General features: G+C 43.3%; 1 protein-coding gene, 1 long non-coding RNA gene and 2 other non-coding genes across 4 annotated transcripts; 2 read left to right on the forward strand and 2 right to left on the reverse strand.

The window, feature by feature from the left end:
• The first annotated feature begins 2,055 nt into the window (after window positions 1-2,055).
• Window positions 2,056-2,127, forward strand: trnap-ugg (transfer RNA proline (anticodon UGG)). The gene has a single exon. It is a non-coding gene; the product is annotated as a tRNA-Pro (tRNA).
• Window positions 2,128-5,057: 2,930 nt separating this feature from the next.
• On the forward strand, window positions 5,058-5,129 carry trnap-agg (transfer RNA proline (anticodon AGG)). Its single transcript has one exon. It is a non-coding gene; the product is annotated as a tRNA-Pro (tRNA).
• A 1,385-nt stretch (window positions 5,130-6,514) lies between these two features.
• Window positions 6,515-8,014, reverse strand: LOC123723869 (uncharacterized). The gene is made up of 3 exons (XR_006757100.1): window positions 7,663-8,014; window positions 6,938-7,002; window positions 6,515-6,624 (listed from the first exon to the last, which is right to left on the reverse strand). It is a non-coding gene; the product is annotated as an uncharacterized lncRNA (long non-coding RNA).
• Window positions 8,015-10,334: 2,320 nt separating this feature from the next.
• Window positions 10,335-14,269, reverse strand: LOC123723960 (two pore channel protein 2-like). The gene is made up of 4 exons (XM_045688464.1): window positions 12,157-14,269; window positions 11,643-11,820; window positions 10,922-11,038; window positions 10,335-10,732 (listed from the first exon to the last, which is right to left on the reverse strand). Exons 1-4 carry the CDS (start codon window positions 12,186-12,188, stop codon window positions 10,610-10,612), a joined length of 450 nt encoding a protein of 149 aa, XP_045544420.1. The 5' UTR covers window positions 12,189-14,269; the 3' UTR covers window positions 10,335-10,609.

Genomic DNA, 14,269 nt, shown 5'->3' on the forward strand with positions numbered 1-14,269 from the left:
CCTGTACATAGCCCATCTATAAATAGCCCAAACAATTACCTCATCCCCTACTGTATTTATTTATTTTGCTCCCTTGCACCCTAGTATTGTCACGTCCTGAACACAGTAAGATGTTATTTTCTATGGTAGAGTAGGTCAGGGCGTGACAGGGGGTGTTTGTGTTTTTCCATGTTTTGTAGTTCTATGTTTAGGTTCTAGTTTCTATTTCTATGTTGGGTTTTTTGGGATGAACTCCAATTAGAGGCAGCTGGTCCTCGTTGTCTCTAATTGGAGATCATACTTAAGTAGGGGTTTTTTACACCTGTGTTTGTGGGTAGTTGTCTTCTGTTTAGTTTTCTGTACCTGACAGAACTGTGCACTTTCATTTTCTCTTTGTTATTTTTTCTTGAGTGTTCTGAGTTAAAATAAATATTCATCATGAGCAATCAACACGCTGCGCTTTGGTCCCCACTCTACGACAGCCGTTACAAGTATTTCTACTTTGCACATTCACCTACTGCAAATCTACAATTCCAGTGTTATTTAATTGCTATATTGTATTTACTTAGCCACCGTGGCCCTTTTATTGCCTTTACCTCCCTTATCTCACCTCATTTGCTAACACTGTATATACTTATTTTTCTACTGTATTATTGACTGTATGTTTGTTTTACTCCATGTGTAACTCTGTGTTGTTATATGTGTCGAACTGCTTTGCTTTATCTTGGCCAGGTCGCAGTTGTAAATGAGAACTTGTTCTCAACTTGCCTACCTGGTTAAACAAATATAAAATAAATAAACTTCCTGTGGCTATGGAACCCTGACCTTTTCACCAGACACGCTACCTTGTCTTGCTGCTGATCCAGTTTCAACTGTTCTGCCTGCGGCAATGGAACCCTGACCAGTGACGATTATTTGACAATGCTGGCCATCTGTGAACGTTTGAACATCTTGAACTGATCTGAGGACAAAAGGGGGTGCAACTCAATATTAGGAAGGTGTTCCTAATGTTTTGTACACCATATGTTTATTCATTTAGATTTTGTGGTAACTTTGTAAGGACCAACGTTGGAGATGAGAAGCAGGTATGGGGAGTCAACATTTAATCAGGAACAAACAGGTAACAAGAGAGGCACAACGTCAACACAGCGGGTAAAAAAATACATATGACAATCAATGTTGAAGCAGGGAACAGAGCGGGGAACCAGACATGTATAGGGAAGGTAATGACAGAGGTGATAGAGTCCAGGTGAGTCCAAAAGTCGCTGATGCTCGTGACGGGGGAAGGCAGGTGTGAGTAATGGTGGCAGGAATGCGCAATGCTGGGGAGCTTGTTGCCGTCGAACACCAGGGGGGAAGAGCGGGAGCAGGCACGACAAACTTTAGTTGAGTGATACTCACTGCAAAGTCATAAAAGTTGTTTGACCAGCAGCCAAGCTGTTCATAAGAACCACATTGTAGAGTTTTGTTTACAATCATTGTCATAATTCTGGGGTCGGCGGTAGTGCTGTAAGAAATAGATAATACATGATTTTTGAGACATATTTTCTTCATACCTCAGGTTACTTGCAGGTGCTATGATAGAGCCTTCGAACAACCAGACCCCAACCACAGCAAATACATAATAAACCACCTGCAAACAAAGACAGCACTTCTTTACAATCGTACCAGTTTAACAGCTCTGGTATGACCTATGTTATGTACTGGTTTTGACAGTGTTATGTAGCCCTTATGACAAAGGGGTCAAGTAAAGTGTTCCTGAATATGCTGTGGTATGGTTATATTTCTACTGGATATTTCAGCTCATTTGTGTTGAATATGCCTTGGGCAAGATATTATTGAGCTATACAGCATAGACAAAATATAAATATATAATAAGATATATGGCCTCGTTAATCTGACAAATCTAATGTTTTCAACAGGTCAGAACTTTACTATAGTGATGATGCTGTATAAATCACCACTAGAGGTGAGTAAAGTAACAAAGTTTCACTAAGGACACACCTCAGATTTCACACACGCTTGACATCAGTGACAGGGCAGAAAGGGAGTCTGTGTTTACCTTTCCTTCAACAAGGCTCGTTGGTCTAGGGGTATGATTCTCGCTTTGGGTGCGAGAGGTCCCGGGTTCAAATCCCGGACGAGCCCTTCTTTTCTGAACACTACAGGCTCAATGTACTATCCAAGATAATGATAGTCTACTTGGGTAAGTGGAGCAGACTGTGCATATTCAGCAGAAAAACTGACAATCAGTCATATATAGGTTTCTATAACAAAGAGCAGGCTCACAGGATACCAATCTCAACTATTTTGTATTATGAGAACTAGCCGAACGACGAGTCGTATAACCTAATTCATAAATACTCTTATCTGTCAGCCACTGAGAAACGTCCACATAGTTTTATTTGCAGCTGTAACACTGTAGTCCTGGAACGGTCTCAGTCCTCATAATGCAAATGATAACCTTCAGCACTTAAGATGTCAACCACAGACAACGGTTTAATTTGTAAATCTGACAATGTACTGTACACTGAGTGTACTAAACAACAGGAACACCTTCCTAATATTGAGTTGCATTCCCTTTTGTCTTCAGAAAAGCCTCAATTCGTCAGGGGCATGGACTCTACAGGGTGTCTAAAGTGTTCCACAGGGATGCTGTCCCATGTTGACTCCAATGCTTCCTACAGTTGTGTCAAGTTGGTTGGATGTCCTTTGGGTGGTGGACCATTCTTGATACACACGGGAAACTGTTGAGAGTGAACAAAACAGCAGAGTTGCAGTTCTTGACACACTCAGACCGGTGCGCCTGGCACCTACTATAATACCCTGTTCAAAGACACTTCAATATTTTGTCTTGTCCATTCACCCTCTGAATGGCACACATACAGAATACATGTCAAGGCTTAAAAATCCTTCTTTAACCTGTCTCCTCCCCTTCATCTACACTGATTGAACTGAATTTAACAGGTGACATCAATACGGGATGATAGAGTTCAGCTGGATTCACCTGATCAGTCTGTGTCATGGAAAGAGCAGGTGTTCATAATGTTTTGTACACACAGACTATTTATTTAGTTTTTTATGTAACCTTTATTTAACTAGGCAAGTCATTTAAGAACATATTCTTATTTACAGTGACGGCATACCCTGGCCAAACCCGGACGACGCTGGGCAATTGTGCACCGCCCAATGCGACTCCCAATCACGGCCGGATGTGATACAAATCCCTGACGAGCCCTCCTTTTAAGAAGTCAAATGACTTACAGACTACACACAGTCTATATGACAGACTACATACAGTCTATGACAGACCTGGTAAGTCTATGTCATGGAAAGAGCAGGTGTTCCTAATGTTTTGTGAGCTCAGTGTTTGGAAAACTTCCCAAAAGTGTCAGTTACCACTAGAGGGCAGTCTAATAGCAAAAACCTGCCACATCACAGATTCTGGAAGTTCACTCACAGGCTTATGAGGAGAAGGGGATGGGAAAATTGTAATGATAGGGTGGGTTTCCCTAAGCAGGCTTGTTGGTTTAAGGGTATGCTTCTCGCTTAGGGTGTGAGTAGTCCTGGGTTTAAATCCCAGATGAGCCCACCTTTTGAGAAAATATGTGATAGATGTATTTAGGGTTGTCCTAAGTGAGTTAGTATATTGAAAGATCCCAAACAAAGTGGGGAGAAAAATCTTACCAATAGGAAAATGGCAGACTAAGTAGCAAATATGGATATCTGTAGGCCCTTTGGTAAAACAGAGATATAAAACAATATCCAGTCAGTATGGAATATAATGTACAGTGTCGTAATGTCAACGAGTGTCTTTGAATTGTGTGACAGACGGTAATATAGATACATCAACTAGAATCTTCTCTAAATTGCCCATGCTTCAAAATGGACCCTGCATTATCCTTACATACAGTATATAATACTGAACTGCACCTACCAGTGAAAGAACTGTGAGAGATCCATCAAATACGTTACTCCCATAGGACACATATCCTGTCCAGACAAATGCTACCACCTTCAGCGCCATCTCCAGCAGGTAGTAAAGGATGAAGAAACAGTTGATTGTCTGAAAAATCACAGATCAGTGGAGGCTGCTGAGGGGAGAACGGTTCATAATAATGGCTGGAACGGAGCAAATGGAATGGCATCAAACCATCTGTTTGATACCATTCCACCGAATCCCCTCCAGGCAAAACCACGGGCTGGTCCTCCCCAATTAAGGTGCCACCAACCTCCTGTGACAGAAATACATATAAAGTCTGTGAATTGCACGGAGCTATTGACAAACTGTGCAAGACCCTTACCTGCTATACATGAGTCAGTCATGTCGGCAGTGCACTGCATGTACAGTAACTAATGTCCACTTGTAAATACTACTTGTAGTACATTTTACATTCAAATGGTCTTAAATGTTGAGCCTCTAAATAGTAGTTGTCTCGTTCAGACATTCTACTCACAGTCAATCACCAGGAGAATCTGGAGGAACATTGATGATGCTTAGATGCATATACGTTAGCTACATGCATATACTGTACATGACCTTTGACCTTACACATTTTCTAAAAATGGGATACAATGCACCCCTGAAAATTCTGAAGAAACACTCATTTTTAGACCAGAGACATCAAATGCAGAGAAGGTGAACAAAATGGATCAGGGCCTATGTCTACTGCCTTTCCAATTGAATCTAATGATGATCAACAACAGAGATAAATAGGACTTATCTTTGTGTCTGTGACAGCCTCAATGGCTCTGCCCATGCTATCTCCATTTTAAAGTAGTCAATTGTCTTCTTCAATGGCTGATTGCTCCCAACTCATAGGAATACCCACCCAGTTGACTAATTTAAAATAGTGGAAGCCCTCAAATGCAATGGCCATTCCAAATTGCGTTTTATCCATGATGAGTCCTCTGTCTGTTTCCATTTGATCAACATGTCTGTGCAGAGTCTAGAACAGCCACTAGGTGGGAGTCTCTGAGCAGTTTTACTGAGCATGAAACAGCATTAACTTGCCAGGAATTCCTTATACATGTGGCATGCAGTGGAATTTAAACTCTTGGTTCTTGACCATATGACAGGCTCGTTGGTCTAGGGGTATGATTCTCGCTTAGGGTGCGAGAGGTCCCGGGTTCAAATCCCGGACGAGCCCTCCTTTTAAGTTGTCAAATGACTTACAGTATTAACAGGCCTACATAGAGATACTTTAGTGAATTTACACTACTATGCTTTGTACCCTCTATCAACAATATTACTGTGAATAAGTAGCCTGGAATCTTAACAGATAAGCTCTGTTTCAATATTGTTATGGTGAAACAAAGCATGTCAGTTAGGATTCCAGGCTAGTGTCGTGACTAAGAGCTGTTAGGATCAAGCAGAAACAAACATTTAAGTGAATTCATAAAATATTGTGACATAGTGAACACAGATGCAGACAACATTGGCCAGGGCCACAGCATTCCCCACCACAGTGACATAATGCTGACTAAACATATACTGAACCTTGCACAGGAACTTAGATCAGTACTCAGACAATATAGGACGCTACAGAGGAAAACAATGACTTCAATATCCTGTTCAATCTCCTTTCACAATAACTTTTCAGGTTTGCATCTGTCCAAATGTTAGCTTTCATTACAAATACAAGCATAAAGGCAAATTATGAAAGTCTGACTTTGGACATACCAAAAGTGCTCACAATTCAGAGGTGTGGCCATGTACATATATAACTACATAAAACAACGTTTTTTAACGCTATATATTACACTATGTTGTTTCAGGTAAGGCGGGAACCATCTCACCTTCATGATGGCATCTCTGTAATAACCTTTCATCTGAACTCTCCTCATCACCTTCAAGACTGTCTGGACAATAATACACTCAACTGGAACACATTCGATCTTATTTTATACATACAGTAAGCGCTCCACCATTTTGCTGTTGTATATTAATAAAATAAACACGGTATCATCCTCAGAGAAGGTTGGTTCCTGGCTCTGACAGCGCAGCAGCTCAAAAGCTGCCCTGACGCCCAAACTCCTCCTCAGGATGGATGTCTGGATTGACATCTGCTAAAAAAAAGGGTTATCAATCAAATGTATTTATAAAGCCCTTCTTACATCAGCTGATGTCACAAAGTGCTGTACAGAAACTCAGCCTAAAACCCCAAACTGCAACCAATGCAGGTGTAGAAGCACAGTGGCAAGGAAAAACTCCCTAGAAAGGCCAGAACCTAGGAAGAAACCTAGAGAGGAACCAGGCTATGAGGGGTAGCCAGTCCTCTTCTGGCTGTGCAGGGTTGAGATAACAGAACATGGCCAAGATGTTCAAATGTTAATTGATGACCAGCAAGGTCAAATAATAATAATCACAGTGGTTGTCGAGGGTGCAACAGGTCAGCACCTCAGGAGTAAATGTCAGTTGGCTTTTCATAGCCGATCATTCAGAATATCTCAACCGCTCCTGCTGTCTCTAGAGAGTTGAAAACAGCAGGTCTGGGACAGGTAGCACATCTGGTGAACAGGTCAGGGTTCCATAGCCGCAGGCAGAACAGTTGATACAGAAGCAGCAGCACGGCCAGGTGGACAAGGGACAGCAAGGAGTCATCAGGCCAGGTAGTCCTGAGGCATGGTCCTAGGGCTCAGGTCCTCCAAGAGAGTGAAAGAAAGAGAGAAAAAGAGAATTAGAGAGCATTCTTAAATTCACACAGGACACGGGTAAGACAGGAGAAATACTCCAGATATAACAGACTGACCCTAGCCCCCAACACAAACTACTGCAGCATAAATAATGGAGGCTGAGACAGGAGGGGTCAGGAGACACTGACCCCTCCTGTTACCATGATCAATACTACTCACATACCTATGGAAAATTGGCTACCCACTGACAACACTCCCTACCCACTTACCTAAATATTTGTTAACTTTGTGAAGTACAGTCGACAACAAGCCAGTTACTCACCACTAAGTATCCTCTAAACTGGTTGTATATGATGGCAGTCAGCAGGTTCATCAGGATGTATGTTCCTACAATAGAGTGTTAACATGTAAAGTAAGCATTTATTGAACATACAGATTGAATCAATTCAAACAGTTTGAAATATATTTATATCTAAATAATATTGTAATCAACACAATGGCACAGAAACACATCAAACAAACTCAACAAATGTCACGCTTGTTGAAAAGAGTGGACCAAGGCGCAGCGTGCGTAGAGTTCCACATTATATTTAATAGTGACACAACAAAACAACAAAGACTATAACAAACGTGCAGACACAGAGCGCACAAAGCACTAACCAAAACAAAATCCTACAAAGCAGGTGGGAGAAAGGGCTTCCTAAATATGATCCCCAATTAGAGGCAACGATTACCAGCTGCCTCTAATTGGGAACCATACAAACCAGCAACATAGAAAATGAATGACTAGAACACCCCCTAGTCACGCTCTGACCTAAACACCATAGAGAACCGAGGGCTCTCTATGGTCAGGGCGTGACACCAAATCCACTGAAGAGGATGAAGAAGACAGAGAAAACTCTGTTTAAAGTGTAAGCTGGCATCATCACATTAGAGCAGAGAAAAACATGCCATGTCTAAAATGAAAAGCTCATCCACTTTGACTTACAGCAGTGATAAATTAAAATCTACACTAGCATATGAAAAACTTGTTATGAATAAGCCTACCGTCAGGGTTGTTAGCAGTTGTGAGAAGAACCAAAAGAGACGTAAGAGACCGAGAGAGGTTTTTGAAATAGAACTCCCATTCCATGTTCTTCTCTGGGTTCTAGAACAAGACACATCAGAGCAGGTATCACATAAGAACAATAACTACTTGCTATGCAGACTATGCACTTTGATTAGAATGTTCTATGTGTTTTCACTGATCTGCCCTTCTTGGCAAGGTCTCCCTTGAGAAAGAGGTCTTCTAACCTCAATGGCACCTCCTGGTTAAATAAAGATGAAATACAAAATTATCAAATATTCTCATGAAATAAATCTTCTGAAAATCCTCTGAAGGCCACTGGCCTTCAACTAAAATTAGCAGATAATTACAAAAAGACCCAAGGGCCTACACGCTTAAAAAAAAAAAAATATTGTGACGATTGTCGTAAGGATCGACCAAGGTGCAGCGTGGTAAGTGCTCATGATTAATAATTTATTATAACTCAGAACACTAAATCAAAACAACAAACAAAGGAAAACGGACGTCACATTCTGCAGGCTTTACTGAGCTGTGCAAAAACAAGATCCCACAACTGAAAGAGGGAAAAAGGGATGCCTAAGTATGATTCCCAATCAGAGACAACGATAGAAGAAATAGAAAACATAGAATGCCCTCCCCATGTCACACCCTGACCTAACCAAACTAGAGGAAATAAAACGTCTCTCACAGGACATGGTGTGCCGCAAACCTGAACCTATAAGGGAGGGTCCGGGTGGGCATCTAACCATGGTGGCGGCTCCACCCGCTGATCCCTCCGCTTTTGTATTACCGGACTGTGGATCGTTTTCAGAGGAACCAGACTGGGGACCGTCGCCGGATGCTCCGGACCGGGGACCGTCGCCGGATGCTCCGGACCGGGGACCATCGCATCCGCCAGATGCTCCGGACCGGGGACCGTCGCATCCGCCAGATGCTCCGGACCGGGGACCGTCGCATCCGCCAGATGCTCCGGACCGGGGACCGTCGCATCCGCCAGATGCTCCGGACGGGGACCGTCGCATCCGACAGATGCTCCGGACCAGGGACTGTCGCCGGATGCTCCGGACCGGGGACCGTCGCATCCGACAGATGCTCCGGACCGGGGACCGTCGCCGGATGCTCCGGACCGGGGACCGTCGCTGCAGACTCCGTGCCACGGATCGTCACTACAGGCTCCGCGCCATAGATCATCACTGGAGTCTCCGGGCCATGGATCATCACCGGAGGCTTCGGGCCATGGATTATCACCGGAGGCTTCGTGCCATGGATTATCACCGAAGGCTCCGGGCCATGGATTATCACTGGAGGCATCGGGCCATGGATTATCACTGGAGGCTTCGGGCCATGGATTATCACTGGAGGCTTCGGGCCATGGATCATCACTGGAGGCTTCGGATCATGGATCATCACTGGAGGCTTCGGATCATGGATCATCACTGAAGGCTTCGGATCATGGATCATCACTGGAGGCATACATTTTTTACATTTACATTCTTACGTGGAGCTGGAATCGGTCTCACCGAACTGGGGAGACGCACTGGAGACCGGGTGCGCAGAGCAGGCACAGGGTATACTGGGCCGTGGAGGCACACTGGAGGTCTGGAGCTAAGGGCTGGCACAACCCATCCTGGCTGGATGGTTACATTAGCCCGGCAAATGCGGGGCGCTGGCACAGGACAAACTGGGCTGTGAAGGCGCACTGGCGACACAGTGCGTAGAACTGGCACAGTATATACTGGGCTGTGGAGACCCACTGGAGGTCTGGAGCATATGGCTGGCACAACCCGACCTGGCTGGATGCTCAGTTTTGCCCGGCAAGTGCGGGGCGCTGGCACAGGACGAACTGGGCTGTGAAGGCGTACTGGCGACACAGTGCGTAAAGCTGGCGCAGGATATCCTGGACAGAGGAGGCGCACTGGAGACCAGGAGCGCTGAGCCGGCACAATCCATCCTGGCTGAATGCCCCCTCTAGCACGGCAAATGCGGGGCGCAGGCACAGATCGCACCGGGCTATGAATGCGCACTGGCGATATAGTGCGCATCACAGCATAACTCGGTGCCTGACTGGTCATCTGCTCCCTACGGTAAGCACGGGGAGTTGGCTCAGGTCTGAACCCTGATTTAGCCAATCTCTCCGTGTGCCCCCCCGCCAAAAAAAGTGTGGCTGCCTCTCGTGCTTGCCTCGTTGCCGTGCTAGTTCCTGATCTCGTTGCCGCTCTGCTCTCGCTGCCTCCACCTGTTCCCATGGGAGGCGATCCCATCCAGCCTGGATCCCCTCCCACGTCCAGGATCCCTTGCAGTCCAGGATGTCTTCCCAGGTCCATGTCTCCTGACCACGCTGTTTGGTTCTTTTGTGGTGGGATCTTCTGTGACGATCGTCGTAAGGAGGAGATCAAGGTGCAGCGTGGTAAGTGCTCATGATTAATAATTTACTATAACTCAGAACACTAAATCAAAACAAAAAACAAAGGAACAAGAACGTCACGTTCTGCAGGCTTTACTGAGCTGTACAAAAACAAGATCCCACAACTGAAGGAAAGAAAAAAGGCTGCCTAAGTATGATTCCCAATCAGAGATAACGATAGACAGCTGCCTTTGATTAGGAACCATACTCTGCTAAACACAAAGTAATTGAAAACATAGAATGCCCACCCCATGTCACACCCTGACCTAACCAAACTAGAGGAAATAAAACGTCTCTCACACGTCAGGGCGTGACAATTATAGTAATGTTCACACTATCCAATCAATAAACAGGTACTGGGGATGTTACTGTACCTCTCCCTTTGTGAATAGCAACATTCCAAACATGGTGAAGACACAAAGGTGGAGAACCACTACTAAGATCAAACTGGAGAGAAGAAGAAAGCCCTATAGTCAGCCAAAATGAAGGACCTTATGCATTTCTGTATTCACTAATCATTTGACTCAATTCAATACCATTACCTTGTTATTTCTGGTATTGTTCTTTTGATGCATTTCAACGTCTTCTTCATCAATTATGAGTTGTGAAGAGGAAAATGGCCGAAGAAGTTTTCTGATTCTCATAGTCTACGACACAAATGATGCAAAACATATCAGGACAGAAGAATCAGATGACCTTTCTACTTCATGAAACAAGCTTACTAAGTGTTGTACACTCAATATACTGTAGAATAGAATAGAATATGATTACATGAAAAAGCATATCAAGGTCCCAGAGGAGAGATTATAAAGGGGTATACATGTGACTTTGCTTACGTCATCACAAGCCATGTTCAAGGTCAAGGTCCGGTCAGTGACAGACACTGAGATGACCACCATGTAGCCCACCAGCCATTTACACTTCAAAAACTCCTCATGACGTATCAGGAACCTCTACAAAAAGAGTAAGGGGGAATCCCTTCCAACAAATAGGCTACTGATCCTCACAGCAGTAAATTAAGATGTCATGTAGCCTATGATGTGCCTACTAATCTACACTCTTAGAAAAAAGGGTTCCAAAAGGGATCTTAGGCTGTCCCTATAGTAGAACCCTTTTTGGTGCCATGTAGAACTATTTTCGGTTCAAGGTAGAACCCTTTTCAGTCCCAGGTAGAACCCTTTTTGGTTCCATGAAGAACCATTTGGGGTTTCATGTGGAATCCTCTGTGGAAAGAGTTGTACATGGAATCTAAAAGGTTCTACCTGGAACCAAAATGGTTCTTCCTGGAACCAAAAATAGTTCTTCAGAGGGTTCTCCTATGGGGACAGTCGAAGAACCATTTTAGTTTTTTTTCTAAGAGTGTATGAAATTGATTGAGAAATGTACTCAAAAGCTGCATAACCATGACATTACACATGATCAATAGATATCTGATGATAACGGAATAATATGTTATATTAATAGTATTTGTTTAATAGTATTAAGGTATTACAGAGTGTAGTAATAGTTTTATTTGGTGGTTCACTACATCAGAAGTAGATTTAGAGTGTATATTACCTTAACGATGAGGTGGAACGTGAATATGAGAAGGCAGATGATCTCGATGCCCTTGGTGAGGCCACATGGGGGTTCCCAGAGGGTGTGTTTAGAACACAGGCCAGAAGTCACAGACAGGGAGGAGGGCCTCGCAATGAAGGCCAGGGCCAGGATGACAAATATCACCACATTCAGGCCCCTGAGGGCACAGAAGAAAACTGTTATGGGTTATAACTAATATGAAACAAGAACAGTAGACATTTCATGTCCTGTACTGTAGGGCTGTAGATAGCCTACACTAGAAAGTAACATGACTAGAACACACTTTTCACCAAGCAGATTGTGTGTCCGGATCTATCCATTTTATAATGATTTACTCATTGTACTTACTTACTAAAGAAAGCATTAACTATTTTTACTGTCAATAAATAAAAAAGTTAAGTAGATATGGTAAGAGCAGTAATCAAGAGAGAAACAGAGCTGCTATACATGAACAAATATATATATTTATTATTGACAGAGCCTGGAGTAGTACCATCTGTAAAGTCCTATTGATCTTGGGTCCATGTGATGGTTGATAGATCGATACTACTACTATAAGGAATGTAAACAAATGTACTACAAAAGTGTTGATAAACAAAGTAATGTACAGAAACTGTATTTAAAAAGCAGCTCATGGTGGAAAATAGCAAGTTATTCCTAAATGTACAGCATCTTCGTTGAGGACCACAGCCTGTTGAATGTACAGCTCCTCATCTGTTGGAAAGGGAAACATGGGGAGAACATGGGTTTAATTGAATGATAGGGTTACTAGGCATTTTGTTGTTCTGATAGTGCTGTACATGTAGTGTTGTGTCTCTCTTGTTGTTCTGATAGTGCTGTACATGACTGTCGGTGTGCTTCACTTCGGCGAGGCGCTAAACATTCGGACTAAGGCACTTCACTCTGAAAGAGTCATAGTGAAAGTGAACCTACCTCACCAGCAATGAAAACACAGTACCTAGAGAAAGATTCATAGTGAAAGTGAACTTTCCTCACCAGTAATGAATACACAGTAACTAGAGAAAGATTCATAGTGAAAGTGAACTTTCCTCACCAGTAATGAATACACAGTAACTAGAGAAAGATTCATAGTGAAAGTGAACCTACCTCACCAGTAATGAAAACACAGTAACTATAGAAAGAGCCATAGTTAAAGTGAACAATGTCAAGTCAGTGGGAGAAACAAGCTGTTTCAGTGCCTGTGTAAGCCCACTGTATTTCTAGAGAAAGAGCTGCACAAAGGAAAGGTAGATCTAGCCAGAAACACAACACTCAATTGAAAGTTGAGACACAAGTTGGTATGTTTTTACACAGAGAGAGTAGAGAGATGAAGTCACCCAGTTTCCAAAGCCCCAGCAGCAGCTAACCTAACCACCCCCTCACACCATGTCATCAGCTATCTTCAACATTCAGATGGTACCTGTCTATCTATTGAACTCCTCAAACTGAACAAAGAAAATCTTTGCGTCCATGACTGAATTATTAGGAGTTTAGTATAACCCTTTACGCAGAATGTAGAACTTAAAGCACTCAACAGGTGATGTTATATCGGACAATATTGTGTTTCAGAGTCAGTAAAAGAAGCAGTAGAGTTACAAAACAGTCTTTTGATCCACTCAGGAAACAATGCAAAAGCTCATTCATAGAACCGCAATTAAAGCAATAACCGGGAACCCGCTTCCATTACACCCAATATCTATATTTTATCCAGTGACGGACATAGTTAGGTGCTGAAGGTGTGGGTGGGCATGCAGTTTTGTGACAACTTTCTCTTCAGTAGGCTCTGCTATCTGTTGTCTGAAAAACTAGGGGTCAAAACACAAAGGCAAACCTTGCAGGGTACAGTTTGTGAAACAATCAATGAAATGTATTTATAAAGCCCTATTAACATCAGCAGACAGCAGTTGTCACAAAGTGCTTCACAGTAACCCGGCCTAGTATATATAACCTGTATGAAATCGGTCCAAACCTTTCATATCTGAAATGACAAACTTGGCAACAGAACAGAGAGTTCCATATTACATAATGCCAAGAGCACACTTCCTGTGTGTTGACAGATAATGTAATCAAGTGCAGTGGCTGCTGAGATAGCTCAGGTCTGCCAAAAGGCCCAGCGCATACTGCGGCCAATCATCAACTCAATTCATTAACACTAATGGCAGGACCAAAACACAGAGCAAAGCCAAAGCATAGCGTACCTACAATGTCATGAATGCCAAGTCAAAAGCAGAGCTAAAGCCTGTTCAGGGCAGACCCAAAAACACAAAGCCAAAACAAAAGGCAAAGCTAAAACCTGTTCAAGGCAGACCCAAAAACACTAAGCCAAAGCTAAAACCTGTTCTAAAAACACTGGTGTTACTGGTCCTACCTGAACATCAGCTGGATGGTAGTGTCATGACGTGGCCCTCTTTGGGTACAGCGAGCACCATCCCCCTCTCACCACCTCTCTCTCTTCCCCCTACACCCAGGCTCTGTTAGGCAGGTCATAAAGTCCTAGAGGAGTTTCTCGACTCACGGCCAGAGTATTGAGAGAGTGAGTTTCACAGGAGAACAAAGGAACCTCTTCCACATCACAGAACTTGAGAACTGAACAATGTCCATGTTTT

Source organism: Salmo salar, chromosome ssa10 (assembly GCF_905237065.1).
Source record: "Salmo salar chromosome ssa10, Ssal_v3.1, whole genome shotgun sequence".
NCBI classification, from domain to species: domain Eukaryota; kingdom Metazoa; phylum Chordata; class Actinopteri; order Salmoniformes; family Salmonidae; genus Salmo; species Salmo salar.

Bases quoted from the DNA above. Each gene is read 5' to 3' on its own strand.
- LOC123723960 (XM_045688464.1), bottom strand. From the start codon at position 12,188: ATGGACCCAAGATCAATAGGACTTTACAGATG. The intron at 11,821-12,156 runs GTACTACTCCAG...CTGTGCCCTCAG, and splicing joins TCAATAGGACTTTACAGATG to GGGCCTGAATGTGGTGATAT. The intron at 11,039-11,642 runs GTAATATACACT...CTCTTTTTGTAG, and splicing joins CGTTCCACCTCATCGTTAAG to AGGTTCCTGATACGTCATGA.